The sequence below is a fragment of the Amphibalanus amphitrite genome, unplaced genomic scaffold (genome assembly GCF_019059575.1).
Source record: "Amphibalanus amphitrite isolate SeventyFive unplaced genomic scaffold, NRLGWU_Aamphi_draft 001415F_arrow, whole genome shotgun sequence".
Classification (NCBI taxonomy): domain Eukaryota; kingdom Metazoa; phylum Arthropoda; class Thecostraca; order Balanomorpha; family Balanidae; genus Amphibalanus; species Amphibalanus amphitrite.
Genome location: NW_024882908.1, coordinates 97,671 through 118,978, shown reverse-complemented (window position 1 = coordinate 118,978; position 21,308 = coordinate 97,671). Strand labels below are relative to the sequence as shown.

General features: G+C 49.8%; 1 protein-coding gene across 1 annotated transcript in view; it reads left to right on the top strand.

Moving 5' to 3' along the window:
* The first annotated feature begins 8,044 nt into the window (after positions 1–8,044).
* LOC122372893 (protein O-mannosyl-transferase TMTC2-like) overlaps positions 8,045–21,308 on the top strand; it is a 60,139-nt gene continuing 46,875 nt past the window's right edge. The window contains exon 1 of the mRNA XM_043350559.1: positions 8,045–8,304. Within this exon, the coding sequence (XP_043206494.1) occupies positions 8,117–8,304 (188 nt within the window). The 5' untranslated portion in view covers positions 8,045–8,116. The remainder of the gene's footprint in view (positions 8,305–21,308) is intronic.

Below are 21,308 nucleotides of genomic sequence, written 5' to 3'. Positions count from 1 at the left end.
CTACCACTACCACTACCACTACCTACCACTGGGTCATGTCAGGTCACATAAAAATTTGATCAAATTTTTTTTTTTTTAATCGGGCTTTAATAGTTATTCTATCCCTTCTCCTATTCGTGCCATTCCATTACGCTTAATCTTATTGGTCGGAAATGGCGCATTGTGACAAATGTTGCGCATTGCGGCAAATACGGCGCACTTTCACCCGGCGATTAAGCATGCATCTTGGCACCAAATTGTACCCTTATCGGACCATATTTGACAAAACTGTGCGATTTACGACGAAGATGGAGCCTTGTGACCAATGTGACGCATTGCGGCAAACGCGGTGCGTTTTTATACTTGTATCACAAACCCTTCCCATTGAACGAAAATCAACACATTCTCTCGCCACTATTTATTCAAATTAAAACTTGCCCATCCGCCAATGCGAGGCACTCGCCGCCGATCGGCATGCATTTAGCTCACAAAGTTTGTCGACCCCGGCTCTCAATGAAGATCTACGAACCGATCAAAATTCCATTGGCGTTCTTCCAGCGCGCCCCACGCGCGAACCATACACCCCAGCGAGCCGAAACCTAGAAAAGGCGCTGACCCGCTCTGTCACCTAGAAGGTGTGCAAATTTCAACCCCCTACGATATACCGTCTGCCCTGTAGGCCGGCTAAATTGAACCCACTACACGGCGTGGCGGACAAACAGACAGACAGATGGATCCTGTTCAAATAGTAGTATAGATTTGCCGGCGTACGTCACTGCACCGGCCAGCCGCCGGCGGTCGACCGGGCGCGGTGAGGACCGGGATATGATGAAGTTTTCATATAACACTACCATAACCCCTACCTTAATTTGTCTTGGTTCTACTCCGACTAAACCCTCTATCGTTTATCCCTCGTCCGTACTGGTGTTTTTCCAGCCGCGAACGTATATGGGCCCCCTTGCCGTTTCGCCCCTGATTGAGCTAGAGCTTCGCTGAAAAAAACGAGCGTGCTGCCCGTGACGAGAGGGGCATTCCACGTCAAATCAAACACCGAAATCCGTCATCCCCTTCGATTTTTCTGAAAATTTGTAGGCAGACTGGGCATGGTTCAAAACTGAGTTACGTATAATATTTTCGAAATTTGATAACGTATCGCTGAGATATAGGTCATCGAATATAGCGAAAAATGCCACACATCAATTTTTTAAATGGCTATAACTCTGGTTCCTTTTCTGGTATCAAAATGATATTAACAGGGTCTTATAGGCAATTGATAAGGCTTTGATTTTTAATTATAAAATTAAATTGAAGTGACCTTGAAATGCATTTGACCTTGAATTAAAACAGAAAAATTTAAATAGCAAAAAACACGTCACCTTCGATTCGGGTAATTTTTACATATTATGTCCGTCACAATGTTCCTAACCATCTGTGAAAAAATTGGAGTGGGCCATTCATAACTTTCGCGGCAAACGCCGTTTTCATGCATCAACATCACGCAACCGCGCGTGACCTTGAAAGACAGAGTCAAGGCATGCTTGCTTGTGTACACTTTCTGAAATGAATGACTGCTGATTAGTGATATCCCAAACCCTGCGAGAATGGAAATGCATAGTCATCGTAGTCAAGCATTCACGTTCCATAGTAAAAGTGTCTCAGGCAAACGGTATTTCGCGGTGAATTTTGAGCCGTGTGGAAATGCATCATGAAGTAAATTCAACGAAAACATTATCACGCAACGATATCTTCACGTCTATTGATCTTCACTATACGAAAGAACATACATTTTTAGTATGTATGGTGAATTTCTAGTTAATCCAATAATAAATATGGCAGTTAGAGGCCTGCTAAGAGTAACATGTCGCCGGCTGAGGCGGGCTCGGCCGATGCGGGAAACGCAGCAATCACAATTTTATGTTTACACGTTCATATTTCAATTGTTTACCTATCGATTTTCAAAATTTTTTCACCATAAGATTGCCTGTACCTTTCTTAGTCTTCTCACAAAATTTGACGCGAATCGAACGTAATCAGCGGTAGGGAGCGCGATGTAAAGACGGAACCGTTCCGTTCCGTCCCGGCACAGTCTACAATTCAGGCGGCGCGTAGCGGTCGGCGCCGGCTGCCGAGTCGCCGCGTCGCTGCGGCGACAGGATGTTCACTTTACACCGCTATTACTAGAACAGTTGTGAACCGATTTTCTTATTGCTTGCACGATGAGATGTCCAATTCAATTCTTGACAGGTAGCCATAATTAATTTCGCATTAATCTTATGAGATATTGGCGAACAACAGGAGGGGTGGGCGAAATTCGCTCTTCCCCCTCCACTGCGCGTGCTAACATACGTTTGCATATGTGCAATTTTCTTCAAAACTTATGAATGGCCCACTCTAATTTTTTCACAGGTTGTTAAGAATATGTTAGGCAATAAAATATATGAAAATGAGCCAAATCGAAGGTGACGTGTTTTTTGCTATTTCAATATTTGTGCTTAAGAACAGAGTTAAGCAAATTTCAAGGTCATATATTTAAGTAGGTGCAATTCTAAACAAATTCTTAAGAAATTACCTAAACAGTAAGGTTTATTTCATTCAAATCAAACAAGTACAACCAAAGTTATGGTCGTTCAAAAATATAAAGATGCAACATTTTGTAAAAATTTGATGCCCTATATTTAGAAGACCTGTGGTCAAAATGTGCAAAAAACATCAATGTAATGTCCGGGGCCACACAGGAACTCGCTCACAAATTTATAATGAAATCGCTGATGGTAAGGTGCAAAACAGCCGATTTTTGTTCGATTTGGCGTGGAATGCCCCGAGAGGAAGCTGATGATACCCAATTTTAAGGTTCTAGGTCATCGGTTGACCTTCTGCAGGCTAGGTCAAGGAGCCAAAAGTCTGGAAAATCGTGACCTGTTAGAACGTCGTAAAGGGTGGCTGCTATGGGGTTTTTCGGGGATGCTGATCACGAACATCATGTTAGTTATGATCATAGATGATGTTTCATGCATTTAGGCCAGGTCGGGTCAGGTCAAGTCAGGTCAATCAGTAAGGGTTTTGCCGGGTATTCGTAGTAGGTGGCAACCGCCTCTGACAGCTTCGTAACATGTTACGAACTAAAACTGCTTCGTAAATGTTCAAATGGTTGCTAAACTCGAATTCAGCTAAAAAAAAGACTAGCCTAGAAACATGTAAAACTCGAAAAAGTGAACCGAGGTCATCAAAGGTCAATGACCTGACCTGACCTTCCGGTGACCTTGACACCCACCCTAATGCATGGGAGCAACATCATATCCCATGTTTGAACGCTTGAAACCACGAAAAGACTGCAAACGCCGGCTAATGCGAGCCGACATATGCCGAATCGCGATTCCGGGCAAACATGGTCTCGAAAAGTAGGTCACAGGTTAAAGGTCATTAGGGTCAGGGTCATGAAATTGTCAGGGTAGGTGTAGAATTGATCAACTCGAGGGTACTGATAGTTTCATCGCGATTTGCCGCTTTTTACGCGAGTTATTCGCGAAAAAGCGAAAGGTCCGTTCGAGCAGAATCCTGAATATAACCTTCTCCCCTATACGGGAGAAGGTTATATTCAGGATTCGGCTCTTTTCCCCTCCAAGCGGGGCCTCAAGTTTTCCCTCCCCCTCCCCTCCCCCACACACCAATTAATACGAAACGGCACCCCCAAACAAAAAGCAGAAGTGCATCAGCAACACTTTGTTTACGTCGCCCTATGTACTGCCTGTGGTCGCTTCACCAGGCTCCATCAACTGGATGGCCGATAAACAGGTGGACCGAGAAATTGTATTATTATATAGTAGTATTGTCGGGAAAACGGCCGGGCCGAGCATCTGCACAGTAAGAAAATGTTCGACAGACGAGTCATTCGGCAGAATGCGCAAGCATTCATGGATACAACCTGATCATCGACCAACCTGGATCCATTAAGTTATCTTCATAGGGTGTTGTACTTCGCTAGACCGTTTGAAAACTGACTAGGCCGTTTTCAAACTGTCTAGGCCGTTTCAAACTGCCTAGGCCGTTTTCATACGGCCTGATATTTCAGGCGGTTTGCAAACGGCCGGCTTTTTCAGGCCGTTTTCAAACGGCCTGACTGGGCCAGGCCGTTTGCAAACGGACTGGGTTTTCATACGGTCTGTAACATATATATGCTAAGCTCACCGAGTTGTATAACCTACATCCAGGTTTTCCAAGTTCGGGTGACCTGAGGTCATCTGGAGGTCACGACAATTTCTAAGAAAATTTGTCCGAATAGCTCAAATTGTAAAAAACATGCTTCATTTCAACGTTTTGGTGTTGTTTTAGCTCAATTGCAGATGAATTCGGTGTTTTCTTGCTGAAAAAAACACTTAGGTCGGGTCATCTGAGGTCAAATGAGGTCAAACTACGTTTTTGCCAGTAACTTGGCACACAATGAGGCATAGAGCTTCAAAAATGGTATCATTGTGTTCCTTTTGATCAGCCAAATCGAATTATATGCGATATGATGCAATTTGGTTAACTTGAACTCAATTAGTTAATTTCAGATCACTTAAAAATTACGAAAATTTTAAGTTCACTCAAATTGGTAACAAAGTATACCATTCGATGTGCAGTGTGCACTGACGTGCTGAGTTCACTGGTGCTTTTCTTTTTGCTCTATCTTAATTAGATCAAAAGTTAAAAGCGAAAAACTTTTGACCTATTTTAATTTCAGACCCAGGTCGCCTTAGGTCAGGTCACCAGGTCACGCCAAGTGACCTCACCTCAGAAAAAAATAAGAATGCTCGTCATAGCTACACCGACTGAGCGATTGTATTCAAACTTTCAGCGATTGATTAGATCAAAATTATCTATAAAATGTATATCTCGGAATTTTGACATCGGTGACCTAAGGTCAGGTCAATTTTGCGGCCTCTCCATTATAAGTCATTAGAAGAAAATTGAAAAGCGTCTGTTTTGCACGAACGCTATTCTAGACACTCTCAAACATCAAGATGTAGGTGCGCTGAACCGGAAAATGGCAACTGTGACCCCTCGTTATGTCCCCGAGATCATCTCAGGTCACGAACAGAATCTAACAGTTTTTCGCTAATACCTTCTGATAGAGATGTGCTAGAGCGCTGAAAACGCCTTAGATGTGTTAGGCTCGACGTTGCGGATCACTGATATGCAACATGACCTTTTCCGGTCAGGTCATGACCTTGACCTGAAGTCAAATTTTCAAGTTGACCTTTCAAGGTCAAATTATAGTTCATTCGACGCGTCTCGACGAGAGAAACACGATGCTGGCAAAAGTAATGTCCTGGCTCTTTTGAGTCAAAAGTTATTGCCGAAAAAACGTTTTTCGCAAACACGGTTTTTTTTTTAGTTTTTGCTCCCTGAAGGCTTAACCGTTGACCTGATGTCAAATCTGAGAACAATACTAAGAAAAAAGGCCTGTAAAAGGGCTATCGAATGCGTTTTTCCGCGGCGCTGTAGCTCTATCGGTTCCCGAGATAGCCGTCGGCAGTTTACAAAATGTTGAAATAGTCAACATTTTACCTTTGGTGACCTCTGGTGACCTGACCTTTGACCTGACCCAAAAAATGACCGAAGTGTTTTCGTCCTTATTTTGGACGTTCTTTCGATTGCCGCTTACTGCGTGTCGCTATGTGGTCCAGGAGCTGAGTTAGAAGGGGGATGGGGTGTTCAGGCACCCCCACCTCCCGGCCCGGCGCGGAATCTCGGAGCACCGGCCCGACGCGGGTTAACCAATATTAACCTAGAGCAACCAAATTCGTACAGGGGCGAGATCTCCTATGGACCCATCTACCCTGTAAATTTGGTGTTTCTAAGTGCCATATGAGCCAATCGCCGGGAGGGGGGGTTCGTACCCCCCCCCCCTGGCCGTCCGCGTTATGAAAAAGACCCTGGCCTGGCGATGGTTAAGTTCCAATTCGAATTATTTTTATGTTGAGTTATAACCCAAGTATAGTTGCGATGCAGCTGAGTGACCGTCACAGTACGTGCCACGTGCAAAACCAGGGTTCACGGACTTTGGTAAAGTACCTAACCTCACAAGGACTGGACGGTGGACCACAGACTCTCTCTCTCTCTCTCTCTCTCTCTCTCTCTCTCTCTCTCTCTCTCTCTCTCTCTCTCTCTCTCTCTCTCTCTCTCTCTCTCTCTCTCTCTCTCTCTTTCTTTCATTCCCTCTCTTTCTCTCTCTCTTTCTCTCTCTCTCTCAATCTCTCTCTCTCTCTCTCTCTCTCTCTCTCTCTCTCTCTCTCTCTCTCTCTCTCTCTCTCTCTCTCTCTCTCTCTCTCTCTCTTCTCTTTTGTATGGAAAAGTCTGTGACTGGGCCGATTCCACTGAAACCTGGCCTATATCGATGGACACCCGCAAGGCGATGTATTTCCATGTGTCACGATTGGAGTGTGCAGGGGCCGCCATGTGTTGCGGCTCAAGAACAGCTGGACCAATTACGTCGTCGTCGCACAAGTCAGATGGAGGTCTCACATGTTCGTCGTCCAAAAATGCGTCTCACTGTCTGTTGTTCAGCATACCAAGTCCTCCAAATGTGACGCCGTGAATTCGAACCAATGAAGTTATCTCAGAGGATCCATGGCTCTATGTGCATTGTGCATTGACGTCATATTTGTGTGAATGAAACATCCGAGTGCTCACAGCTCAGGAGAATAAAGGTACGAAATAAGTACGACAAAAGACGTGCAGCAGGAATGAGTAGAAAGTAAAAAAGTGAAGTCAAGATTAAGATGATGCCTACATATTTGGCCGGTAGTAAAACTAAATAGTAATGGGATTGACTATTGAGGCTTCGCGTGTGCTTTTCATCAAAGCACTTAAATAGATTTGACAGGTCTAAATACCCGACTACAGGACTGACTAAATAAGCGACCCAAACAAATAACTAGGGTTTCACTTTGCACGTGCGCACGTGCAGGACCGGCGTCTGCATGCTCGCTATATCGCGGGGGCGGTTGGACCGACCGTGCTCAGAGCTGGTTCGACGGCCCGACACGGATCGGTTAGGCTCACCGCTCGTACATCGGCGACTGTGTGTTATTTGCATTTCGAAGCCATGGTAATTTTTTACCCCCTTATATTTTTCGCACTTCTTTTCCATTTCCACTTCAAATAGGTATCGGAAATTCTGACGAAAATGGGTACTCAAGATAAAGGTCTGCAAACAAATTGCTTTTATTGTACCTACTACCGTCGCGCGCGTACGCACGCATACATTACCTACCTACCTACCTAAAGCCTAGCCCTCGAGCCGTCAAGAATATTGAAACCATTGCAAACTCCTTTAGGTATACGGTTACAAAAACGCTTCGGCAAAAAACATACAATTGCACTCATGTTCTTAACTGTCTCACACTCGCAGCTTCACACACACAATGACAATGTTTCAGTGCAAGGAGGGCGGTTTTAGGAGCCGGTTTCTCAGACAAGCGGTGTCGTCGATCGGTGGACGCAATGATTGTGAGGTTGTCTCTGCATAAGAGATTGAAAGTCGCCCTTTCAACGATACCTATCACAGATACCCACACAACGATTGGTAATGGTTTCCGGAACAGGAAAAAAACCTGTTCCGGCTATTTTACTGCTGTCGAGATATTCAACTTCAGGTGTCATCTGGATGTTCAACGATCAGCATTTTTTATCTTTCTTAGTCCCTCCTTTCTGACAGACGCGTGCGTTTCAGATAGCAGCGTTATTAGTCGGACACAATATGCAACGTCAGACATTTATCGGGCACAATATGCAGCGTCAGAGCTTGAGAAAAATCGCGTATGCCTGGTTCTCGCAGATCTGCGACTGACTCGGTGCCGGGCCCGTCGTCCCGGTGTGCAGTGTTTGGCCTGGCCGCCGCCACCGTCGCCACCTCCTCAGCTGGGCAGCGCTGCCGCTGCGGCGGGGTCGGTGGAGCTTGGCTCCGCCTCCCCGCCCCCGGCCGCCGCTGCCGTCGTCACGCAACTCTAATTTTACCAATGATTTTCCGGCAGTACGGCAAACGAGCCGCTCGCGGACGCGGCCGGAGCCGGCGAGCGGCCGGCCAGCCGCCCATATTTCTGTATCATAGCTGCTGTCAATCGGGACGCCTGCTGCATGGCGCTCCTCCGACGTCATGGCGCTGACTGCCACCTGGCGGCGACGGCGACAACTAGTGGGCCGGCGCGGCGGCGCCGGTAGTGCAGTGCGGCCGGCGCGAGGGGGAGGATGGCCGTCTATGGCATCCCTAGCAGTGATTAGTTCGGTGCTAGCGTTTCTCCTGTACTACAACACACTGGACGCGGAGTTTGCATACGATGACAGGTGAGTGCTCTTGAATCTGGCAGCTCGCCGTGCGCCGACCGCGGGCAAAATTGGCCACTCCACTCGCGAGGAGCGCTCAGTCACCGGCCAAACGCCGTGTAATTGCCCTTTTCACTGTCGCGGCGCTGTCGGAGGGCGCGCCTTTGTAGTGGCCGGGTGTCCAGCTGCGCGCCGAGCTGAGAGGAGCCACGCGCCGGTCAGCGGGGGGTCGCCGCTGGCTCCCCGCCGGCCGCTCAGCTCGGTCCGGCCTGCCGGCTCGCGTGTGCCGGCGGGGGCCGCGGTGGCCGGCGCGGCGGCCGTCTGCACGCGGTGGTCGCCACTGGCAGCCGAGTGCCGGCATCGATCACACGGCGGCCGACCAGCCGGCCTGGGCCGTCACCGGCCGGCCGCCGGGCGAGCCGCCCCCGTGGGCAGTTGTCACCTCCACAGGGGAATGAGCGCCTCGAGAAGAGTTCCCCCGTGGGGTGAATTTACGTGAGCAGGGTTCACGAGCATCACAACTGAGCGCCTGTGATGCTCGGGTACAGTGGATCTAGTAAGGATCTCCAGACGAAAGTAGATGGCGTTGAGCATGAGTCGAGTCCATGTGAGATTCAAGGAGAGGTCACTACCGAGCTGGGCCCGATGGGGCGGGGGGGGGGGTGGCGAGGTCACGGTGCGGGTGACCTGTCAAACAGCCCCGGCGCGGTGGGGCACTGCCGCAGGCAAATGGCGCACTCCAGTGTTGTTCCATATCGCGGTGGTGGGCCGAGCGGCCGGTTAGCTTCGCAGTTGGCTGCTTGGAAGGAAAGGATAATGAGGCATGGGTTTGCTGTGGCCGGCTCATCTACTGTCAACTATGGTGAACCCAAAGTAGCAAATGTGACGTTGGTAATGCAGCTGGCAATGGAATGCTAGCGAATGCTCTGGGCGCCCAGCAGCTATAAGGATTAAGATTATTTATGTCTCCTGAAATTTTCATTGAATATAATTGAAGCAATAGAAAGATCGTATCGTTCGCCAGTTTTTTGACCGGCTGGCGTTTCATGCGTAGAGCGCCCTTCGGCAAATAATTATCACGCAGGTGATTTTTTTTTTTGCTGGTAAGATGGGCTTTTAAGGTCAAATCAAGTCGCTAAGAGAAGATTAGGAAAAGTGGACGAATGCCACATTTTTGTGCATGAAGTCTGGAGTTTAAAAAAAGCTAAAAGTTATCATACGTGTAAGCTAAAAAACAATAAGATAAGTTAATAAAAATATTTAACCCGATATTAGCCTCTGTTTTGTCTGACTGCATGGTTGCGTGATGTAAGACACCGGTCCAACCGGGTTCAACCCGGCCCAACCAGGTTCGGCTTGCCTTTTTTTAACATAAATTTGGCCCGAACCTTTTGAAAGAAAGGAATCACAAGAACAAAGTCCCCGCTAAGCTGAGCTTGTTGCGTTGACCCTACTCTCTACCCTCCGATCAAGCAATTCCTGGTCTATGGCAGAATTTAGAGTCCAAATTTTAACGTGCGCACATAGCCGCGCACGACCGGTCCCCTCACTGACTTCGCCTGGCAGCGGCCTGCAACCAACCACAACCATACCCGTCAGGAGGCTCAAAAACGTCAAGCACACGTCACGTTTCGAACCCGGACTTTTGCAACCGGGACGTGCGCTCTCACCACATGGCACATGGAGTCCAACGCTCTACCGACCGAGCTACCGGGACGGACATTTACCTTGGGGTTTCGCCTCGTGACATTGACAGACGTCAGACACTTTGGCCGAACTTTAGCCGAAACACTGAGCAAGCTGCGCAGGGCGATAGGTGCTCGTAGCGTTGAGGCTGGGTAACCTGTGAGCTGAATGCGATGTCGTGAGTTCGAGCCCCACAGCCGGGTCTGGTTTTATCTAGACACGAACCAAAACCTTTCCGGCTTCTACTGCAACCTAGCTAAGCACGATGACATCTTTCCCCAATATCTTTCCCCAATATCCTTTCCAAATGTCAAAATTATCGCTATAAATGTTATGCTAAGATTCATTTTTTAAGAAAAATTTTTTGGTCATTTGTCTGGAGCCATTTCAACTTTTTTCTTTTCTTTTCTGCTTCTTTTCGACCCGATAAAACCCACCAAAACTGAACGTGCCAAATGAAAAATATCTAACTCAAATAACAGTTTAGAAAAGCCTCATCATGCATCATGAAAAGCATCATGCAACTATCGACTGAATAGTTGCATGCTATGAATACGTCCTAGATTTCAATTATCATTGTTCAACATTTTGGCTGGAACTGACGCTGCCTCTGGCTTGCCCGTTTGTTTGAGATGATGATTCCCTTCAGTCGCATTCTTGCCGGTTCCACATGAACAGGATACCACCATACCGGGGTGAACGCACCCGCAACCATCATCCCCTCCCCTCAGCCTCGGTGCAGTGGCGGGCGGCCCTGGGCGGCCCACTCCCGGCGCTACGCACGCCCCATGCGCCGTGATACCGCGTCACTCCCCCTCCCTCCTTCCCCCACAATGACCGGTGACCTCACTTCCCTCGGGATTTGGACTCGCCATACCCCGACCGTAGCGCCACGTGGTGGCTCTGGAGATCTTAAATAGACCCACTGTACATCGGAATGGCTATTTCAATCTGGACGTCCCTGTTGAATTTGCATGTTTTTGTTGCGAGCTTCGAATGAGTTACGAGCTTCGCTGCTTTATTCTGGGGAATGGGTAACACAAACTGAAAATGGCCCACAATCGACCTGGATAAACCGCTTCATGCATCGACCTCCAATCGATCACAATGAAGTAGCTGCGATTGATCGGGCTGGTCAAATAGGGATCGATCAGATCAGTCGGTCAGATCAACCCAGATCAGTCAGTGCCCGATAGGTGCGATGCTAATTCGCTTCCCTCCCATTGGGGGCGCTTAGGGGCAGGTGTGCCGACTGGGTTTGGTGTGACATTGGTCCTCCCAGCCCAATCTGGGGCTCCAGTCCACATCCAGTCCAGTCCATCTACCAAGAGGCCTTGGTCGGTCTTTCAGTTCGACCTGGAGGCGGTATCTATAGCGATATGTACACCATGCTCAGTGGTAAATGGGAAGCGGAGACAACTCTAGAAGCTAATTATCTCTACATGACGTCTGCAAGCGTCATGCTTTGCAATGCAAAAATATTAAAGGGTTTGTGATATCCCTTCCCTTCTTAAGGCGGAAAGACCTGCCCTGCAATCATCTTTGGATGTGTATTCTGTCAGCTCACCCTAAATGGTGAAGGCGTTTCGAATCTGATCTTCTGACTCGGCCTACCGTCGCGGTTGGATATATGTACCGTTTATTTTCGATCCTCCAACTCCCAATGGCTACAACACGTGTAATATCCCACGATTTATATTCTCACTATTCATTCGGCCAGTCCCCGGCTTTACCGTATGGTTCCTCTGAAGTAGACGCTTATTTGTTCATCTTGATCCCCTGCAGTTTCATCGGCGTTTTATTTGCATAGTAATTGACGGACAGATGGGGTTGCTTTCTATATACTTGCCAATCCAAAAGAGCGGGTCTGAATCCGCCTGTGTGAAAGATATTTTCCAACAGTATGTATAGCCGTCCTTGCTGTATTTATTGTGGTTCAGACGACAGTACATCGGTCAGGGCTGTCAACTGATTGCACTGAAATGATAAGTTGTACGGGTGACCTCAAAGCGACCGGAAATGTAGCGGCTTTCTTAGGCATTCACCATCGAACGTTCATCTCTTCTGCAGCAGATAATGTAGTTCAACCATTCATGCTATGATCAATCGTTGCCAAATACTATCGTCATGATGAAATTCAAGTTCAAATACTAGCCAAAGAACATCGTCTCCATTTATAAGATACATTTCAGTGTCAATTTAATGTGTGTGACTCGCTTACAACCGTCAGCATGCCGCGTGTCTGCAGTAGATCGTGTCCATTTTCAAAGCTGAAATTATTTCAGACTGTATGACGCGCCAGTGTTGCCTAGAGACAGGTAGGCTCCAGAAGATAAGTGCTTTGTTTGATATTGGAGCATACGCATATATGTAGAAGGCCAAGGGTGCTCTATTTTCAGGAGTACCTTTGTAAAATTTAGACCAATGAATGTCTTCATTAATAATATTAACGCTCGTGGGGTCCCATTAAATGTGTTGTTACGGAGCGAGCGAAGCGAGCGTAGTCTTTCCTTAGATTAACGGAAATTTCTGAGTATGAGCGGCCGGCCGGCCGGCCGGCCGGCCGTGGTCACGCTTTTGCGAGGTTTATATCTCAGCAACCACTTGACCGATTTACACGCGGTAATTTTTGTAGGGTAGCTTCATTCCTTCTACCAAGTATTGGACTATTCCCGATGCATGTGGGTGACCCCTTATGCACGTGCCACGTGCAAAACGAAGAGGTGTCACTTTTGTAATTGTTGCAATATCTCGGTAACTACTTGGCCGATTGCGCTGAAAGTTGGCATGTAGGTAGGCACCCACTAGGCACTGCATATACATGTGCCAGAGTTGGGGTGCTGCTGCACGTGCGCACGTGCAGGGGTCGTTTCCAGATCTCGGGAACGGCTGGACCGATTGCGCTCAAATTTGGTACACGGTTAGGGACCGGTTAGTACGGTGCCGTGCACAAGTCAGTTGGGACCCATTTTGCACGTGCGCACGTGCAGGGTGCCGCTTCCAGATCTCGAGAACGGCTGGGCCGATTGTGCTCAAATTTGGCACATCGCTAGAGACCAGTTAGTAGGGTGCCGTGCACAAGTCAGTTGGAGGTACCCCCTCGCAATTTCGAACGTGCAAGGCCCACCCTCTCGCTCGCTCCGTTAGTCGCCCCAAAAGGCGTTATACTGGTGTTATAAAGATAATTAAATGTTTCTCAGGCTATGTGGGATAAATATTGTTTATCAAGTTTGGTCTTTTCTTGATACATTTATTTATGATTGCTTTAGTTAAAATCCTATGTTTTTGGCGTCTCATATCTTCTAACACTCCATTAAAACAAGTCGAAATTCGGGACGTCCATCTGGACAGGGGAAGAGTGCCGAGGAAAATGTATCATCCAATTACTGTCTCATTCACACCACTTCTATCAGAAACATAAGTGCCTCTGACATGTCAGCCCTCACTCGGAGACAAGTCCTCGACAGTCTGTTTGGGAGCTAATTGGAGGCTGGTACACGCTCTCCACATGTAATCTAGATCGGTAGCTATATTGATGACTTCCAATTGCCCAACTGCGGTCTATCGTGACCGTAAGGAGGTCCGAGGAAAGGGACACGGCCACGGGTATTTGTGACCACACAGCAGCCTGTATTGAGAGATGAATCGACGACCTCATGGGCTGGACGGACTTGATTATAAGCTGATTTAGATAGCCACGGGTGTGTCTAAAAGTGTTTGACGGTATAAGTATTAATTATCCGTCGCATACAAATAAAACCACTTAATCCAGGGAGTGTCCGGTGGTTCACCTGCCCGTTTGCCGATGGCCAAATGGCTTAACTACAGGTTTGACATACGCCACATGATTGCCGGGATAAAGTCCAATTCGTCCCCAGTAAACTCAACATTTGCTAGTTTGTTCGAAAATATACTCGTAACCCACAGTGTTTAAAGTGCAACACTGCAATCAGGTGAATAAGATCACAGAATGTTTGGAAATGAGCCTTGCGTTGTCTTATAATGTGTCTGATAAAGTAGAATAATGTGAGGACTGAGGACGTGTCTATATATAAACGTTTTTGAGACCGTCACACTTCCCCTCATCAATCAAGGCAAAAGTTTGCCACTTAATTGTTCATACCTATGTATAAAAACATTTTTCTTATGTTATAACAACAAACAACAACAAAGCCTATCAGTTATTATAGATACCTACGCTAATGATCATAGTTCTTTGATACGGATGTGGCCTGTGGCTGCGCTATAAATGCTTTATCTAAATTTATCTGCTTTCATTGACATAAAATTTGTTACTCGTGGATTTTTTTCTGTGGCTTTATTAATCAACTTATCATTATTTGCCTATATATATTTTAGTTAAGTACCTTATCGGAAATCGCATCACCCATATGACCTGTACCTACGCTGGGATAAACCTCATTCCCAAATATCCAGTCGGTTTTTGCTTTACTATCACTCTCATGATCGGTCAACAAAGTATCAGTAACACACATATATCAATCAGTGTCAATTACAGGATGTGATAGCCTATCGGGCTCCAGTAAGGCAATGAGATTACCACTCAGATCCTGGTCATAACGCTCATTGCTGAAATCATGAGACTTTTACCAGATCCGTTGCCGAGTGGGTACAAACATGTGAACAAATTGCGGGTCTCGCTTTAGATCTGTCCTCTCCTATCTGAAAATATGGTTCATCAACCTGATGTGTTAACTCTGACACTAGCGTCTCACAGACTGGTCTCGCTGGCAACCTGGCGCTGTCATTGATTATAATCAATACACTTCATTGCTGGTACCGGGTCATCGCACACCGCACAATACAGTCCGTAGTGTGTAGGTGTTGGCGTTCGATCGTATTGTCCGCGAAGGACCCAGGAACACCATCCTATCATTGCAGCGTTATACGATGGCATGACCCGCTCAGCTGTCTCCGTCTCTTCCGATCTACCGTCCCCCGTCCCCCGTCCCCCGTCCCACGTCTACCGTCCACCGTCTACCGTCCCCCGTCCCCCGTCCACCGTCCACCGTCCACCGTCTACCGTCTACCGTCCACTGTTTACTTTCATCGTCTATCGTTTACCGTCCACTGACCACCGTCCAACGTACAACGTCCAACGTCCAATGTCCAACGTCTAACGTCTAACGTCCAACATCTATCTTCCACCTTCCTCCGTTCACCGTCCGTTATCCGTCGTTTACCGCCCCGGTCCTCTCATCAGTCGTCTGCAGTCCTGAAATATAATTTATTCTTCCATCTCTTTCCATCCCTTTCCGTCCCTTAAAGTCCCGTCCCCTCCCATCCCCTCCCGTCTGCTGCTGCGGGTCGCCGCGGCTGCTGCAGTCCCCCGGATCGGACCGGGCCGGGCCGGGCCGGGCCGGGCCGGCGCTCCCAGTCCCAGGTAGCCGTGTCGCCGTGTAGCTCGTCATCTCCGGCTGTCGGACGACGCGATCGCAGACGCAAAAATCGCCCACCGCGCCGGTCCGGCAGCCGCGCTCGTCGCCGAGCGATGACAGCAGACTTGTTCGCCGCCGGCCGACAGTGAAAATGACAATTTTAATCGCGGAGCTACAAGCGACCGGCCCCGCGGCAGCGGCCGGTTGTCGTCTAACCGCTGGATGACGACACTCCCCGAGTCAGTCAATCACCTCCGCCAATGTCAGCGGTTTCGGTGAAGTTCGACACATACATTTTAATAATATATTATGATATATCTCGCACTGGTTGGTGAGGAGTGTCCGGGTTACACATGAAGTCGCAGAACTACTCAGGGATCACATTTGATCTCACCCTGGCTGTGGCATCGGCCATCATTTCTGCGCAGACAGCCGAGTCGCCGCTGTCAGTGCCGCCAGATCGGTGCCAGATTGGGGCCGATCGCGACTCCAAACCGGTCTCAGTTGATCGGAACTCTGTGCGCTGGAACTGCACGTGGTCGGTGCCCCCGACACCCCTCACGGAGGGTCCTGCTCGGAGGGACCGGTGTCACTGCAGGGTCGTGTTACAGGCGATCCTGTTCGAGTGCAGCACCCACACTAATTGAGGGTGAGCTGCAGGGGAGAGGGGCAGGGCAGAGCGTGAGGCACGGATTCGCTGCAGGAATCAATGGACGGTGCCGGGAGATAGGATCTGCGTCCGCCTCAGTGAACGACCTTGTGCGAGAACAATGATGTTAGTGACGAAAGATGAGAGTGATGAGACCAATTCATTTGTTTCCAGTCGCAATTTATATTTTATCCGGTCACAGCACAGTCCGCTTAGACTTAAATGCCTCTGAATTACCTCGTGGCAAATGCGTGTCGTATGAATCTAATTCATCTGACGCCATTGATCTTAGACGCTGACGTTCCTTCTTTAGAACCTGGCTACACGAATGCTCTGCTTTTTTAGACCAACGTCCGCGCTCCGCGTTCAGCTATGCTAAGCCCGTCTACGCAGCTCTGATATTTTCCTCGGCTTATCCCACTGGCTGCCATTCAGACTCCACGCAAAAGTCGGTACGCCAGTAAGATTTTTCAAAACAGCATGCGTTTGATTTCAATTGAAATTGCATGCCCCCGCACGGTGTTATATAATACTGAACGAGGCCGGTGTAAATAAATTTTCAAGACCGAGGTCCTTACTGGATTTTTGAACGAGGCCGAAGGCCGAGTTCAAAAATCAGTAAGGACTGAGGTCTTGAAAATTTATCACCGGCCGAGTTTGGTATGTATTTTACTGTATGCCAACGACAAATCTATTTTCTGGACCGAAGCTCTTAGCCGACTTAGGAACGAGACCATCCCAAAATGTTGGCTTAAGTGCATTCTGGTAATGCATTTTTGACCGTGGTCAATTTGCTTACACCAGTTATTACCACACCCCTCTGGCTAATGTATTTGAATAGGCCAGGCATACAGTAAAATTAAAGGCTGCCAGCTCTATAGATCTCCTTGGCCCGGACCGCGTTTGGTTCTGTTTGTGAAGCACTGCACAGCCGACTATCGCCTGTCGATCTGGGTACTGGCAGGGCACGGCTCTGTCTGAGTCAGCCCAGATCGGCGGCTCCACAACACCCTGTCGATCCGGAGCTGCACGCAACGTCCTCGGACTCTGCACAGCAACACGCGGCCTGCCGCCCCCGCCCGGCCCCCGCCCCCGCCGCCTTCCCTGCCGCCCCCGCCCCCGCTGCCGCAGCCGGCGGCGCCCCCGCCGCCGCCGCCGCCGCTGGCACCATAGCGTCGCCTCCGTCGTCTCGCTTCTCGAACTGGGCAAGACCCGACAGAATGACAGCCAATCGCGAGTGGGCCATCCCGTGGTGAGGGCGGCGGTAAGCCGGCCGGCCAGTTGGCTCTGATCGGACCAAAACGGGCCTCTGTGGCGGGCCCGACCGGTCGGCCGCTGCCAGGGCGAGATCCGAACACGCCGCGCGAGGCGTCAGATGCGGTGTAGGTGTGAAGGATTCTCGTGGTAACTCACTTGGAATGGTCACGTTTGAATATCGTGAAGGACCTGCAATGCACTTACAGTTGTCAGAAATCTGGAGGCAAGGGTGGTTGCGTTAGACGCTGAGACCTGTGACTTTTGACAAGCGTTGATCTTATTGTGATTTCTTCACGCTGACTGGGTTCCGGTGCCGATGACTGATCGCTTGAGTGGTTGAGATCATTTGAGGTTTTTACAGATAGAACCAAAATCCACATTGTATTTTTTGGGCTTTTAGTATCCAAGCGGAAACCAATCTTAACACCACTTTCAAGCCAATCCAACGGAGAAACGAGCGACAAATTGCGACGTTCTGCGTCCCGACTTCACGTTCTCAACCCCCACGTTCATTGATCAGCCTCAGAACCTGCCCTGGGCCGCTCAGAACCTGCCCTGGGTCGCTCCTGGGAGTGCCTCGGAGTGACATTGGTTCGGCACTGTCCCACGTTCAGTGATCAGCCTCAGAACCCGCAATGGGCCGCTCCTGAGAGTGCCTCGAAGTGACATGGGTTCGGCACTGTCCGCAGCGGTCGGCAGGTCGGTCCCGTCAGAGGGCAGCGAGCCGGGCGATGCGGCCACAGCTGCTGAGACCCGCCGCTGTGCGGATCGGTCTCCGCTGTTTACTCTGGCCGACCCGTGGATGGGCTAAATTATGAAAATTACGGCGGCGGTCAGGGGGCCCCGGGCTGGCCAATTGCCGGGTCTCTCTCTCTCTCTCTCTCTCTCTCTCTCTCTCTCTCTCTCTCTCTCTCTCTCTCTCTCTCTCTCTCTCTCTCTCTCTCTCTCTCTCGATTATGTCCTGACACAATCCAAATACTGCTTCTTCAGGGGCTGTCACCATGCGGCAGAGGTCCAGGAAAAATTGGTTTGCTCGTAAGTTCATTTCCCTCCAAATGAAGAGAAAGAAAGAAAAAACTTTAACCTTTCATTCTCATTTGCATGCAATATTATTCATGCATGAGCTGCTCGTGCATCCATGCACGTTCTTTGAATCCTGTCATAGGCATCTCGACAGTCGCCGACAGTATGTATACGTTCCAGGACAAGCTCGAATGCTGGGAGAAACGTTACCCGGGAATATCCGTTCTCATCTGCTGATCTTACTCTGAATTCGACGACCTTTGAGGCTTGAGTCATGACATATAGTGAGCCAAGCGAAGTCTTCGGGGCAACATGTCCATAGTTTCTAGGAGGGACGATGACAAAGTGTTGGAATATGTATGACACCCAGGCTACCGAGAGGGTGTTGGCCGGGCATCAGGCTCCACCAGGACTTTCCATCATGGAAATTAGAGGCACTCAGTGTGAGGTCTGGCCACATGACAGGGCACCATTATGTAATAAGTATACCCATCCAATGCCATATCAACACACGGACTGCTCCAATAAACTGCGCCCGTTGAACAATGACCAGCCCCCGGGCGGGCCGGGCCAGCCCAGAGGTGCTGGTGGTGCGGAATGTAAATCAGTGACATTAGGGTCGGCAAGGGCCCTTGGGATGGCATGTGCCTCCTTATTTGTGACGTCTGACAATCGTTTCTATATTTCTTCTAGTCCACCCACCTTTGTATGAGTCGTCTTCACTCACTCCTCATGGCAAGATAAAGAAACATAGAACAACTGATATTTTTAATTTACCTTTAGCTACCTTCTTTGCAAGGCGTACCGGTCGCCATATGCATGCGACCCTCGCCTCCCTCGCGTCGTGCTCACCTTCATTCCTATCGCGCTTCCTCAGCCTTTCTTCTTTCCACGTCCTTCCTGGTCCTCCCCCTCCTCCCCACCGTCCGCGGCGTGGCGCGGCGCGCGCGCAGCTGTCGGTCGGCGGCCGCTCTGGCTACATTAGTGTCGGCCGCCGCGGCGGAGAGGCATGTCGCGCCGTCATCTAATGGCCTCATATGTATGACGATCACAGCGAGTGTCGATCGAGATCGTGACTGCTCGGCCGACGTCGGCACACATCATGGGAACGGCACCGAGCGCGCGGCCAGCCGGTCCTGCTCAAAGCTGTAGCCGCAGCTTCGAAACGAACTCGAAAAACGTAATTTGTCGTTTTTTCGTTTGCAATGAAATAGTTTTATGTAGAAATGATCTAAAATATTTCCGCGAAGAAGCCAGAAGACTATATGAAGTATGTATCTGAATTATGAATGTCACTAAAGTCATTGAACATACTTTTTTCTGCTTCGCCCTAGCTTCCACTCCCTGACAAGCCGGCTGGACACCGGCCCACTCTAGTCACCGTAGCTGCGTCCGACGGTTAGTCCGTCCGTCGACAGGAGGATGCTAATTTTCCTCCGACCCGACCGACAATATGCGTCGGCATAATAAGAGTCACTTTAGCCGGCCGTTTTTATCCGACGGCTGCCGCTCGCCGCATGCTGCCTGCCGGAAACGATGCTCAGTTTTTGCCGACCCGCTGAAACTTGGACACGTTTTTTACGGTTATATTGGGGTGAATTTTTGACGTTCCGCACCACTTGGTGATTTTGCTGTGCATCCGGATCAAGCCAGACGACGGAAAACAGGGAGGTGCGTTTGCATTACGGGAGCGATGGAGCATGAGACATAGATCGTTGTAAACCATAGACCTCTGCGGTATACAGGAGTCTGTTCATGGGAAAATTCCGCCTCTGCTACAAAATTCATTAGCCGCTTGCACACTGAACTGTTGGTGGTCTCATGTCGGCTATCCCCGCAGGGACACTTCTGTCAACGTACCGTGATATCGAACGCTGCTGCGTTGCCACTCTCCTGAATGCCCACCATCTACCGGGCCATTTATCTACCAAAGTGTTCATCCGCCTGAAGGACACCCCGCCCAGTGTTCATGGCAGAACATTAGGAAACACCGTAGGTACTCCTTTCAGCCTACACCAACGGCAGTGCTGCGCGGAAAAGCTCCGTCTGTATGCCATCCGTATAGCGGTGACACGCCGCTGACTCGCCAGTAAAAGTTCTCGTGAGCACGGGTCCTGCACATTCCGGCGCTGTCAGCACGTCAATCGCGTCTCAGCTGACGGTGACGGTGGTGACGCCGTCGACACCTTGGCACACTGCCAGCAGGGCTGACCCGCCCACCGTGCCGCGTCCCTTCCTGCAGGGACAGACAGAGCGCGAGCCACGCGGAATCGGGGTTGGGGTGGATGACGCTAGTGTCGGGTGAGTCGGGTCGGCGGTGTCTGGTGTTTCGGAATTCCCGGGTCGACTGTGTCTGTGTCTGGTCTGTCGGGCCGGCTGTGTCTGGTGGTGTCTGGTGGTCTCTGTTCGGCGGTGTCTGGTGTGTCTAGTGTGTCGGGTTGGCGGGCCGTCACGCTGTCTGACGTCGACCGCCAACGTTCCACCGGCGATGGCACATCGGCCGCCGCACCACCACACTTACCCAACCCCAAATTGATACTTGTCCCCCTACACTGGACGGAGAAATTGCCCAAATCGGCCGGCCGAAGGATAAATTACAGATTAGCGGTCCGTCCGGGATGGCCGAGTGTGCTCCTTGATAACACATAATTCGGCCGCGATCGCCGACTCGGAGCCAGGTCTGCCGTGCACGGATCGGCTCCAATGTGAGATCAAACGGAGCCAGGGTCACGGGTGAGAGTCTCAGTTGCTCCCGTTCTGGAGCGAGCTCGGTGCCCCTGTTAATTTTTTTGCCAATCGTTCTGTCTGCAGACTGTAGGTGTTGCCGACAAACTGCACTAGGTAGTTGGTGTTGCGGCTCATTTCGGCTCTGATCGTAGCTGCCGGGCCGGGCCGACTCGTGATCCCGGCCGGCGCCGCTCCACGCCGCCGCCGCCCCCATCCCCCTGCCATGCCGCCGGCAGATGGGCCGTCCTCGAGAGAGTTTATGGCAGTGATCGGGTGACGGGACG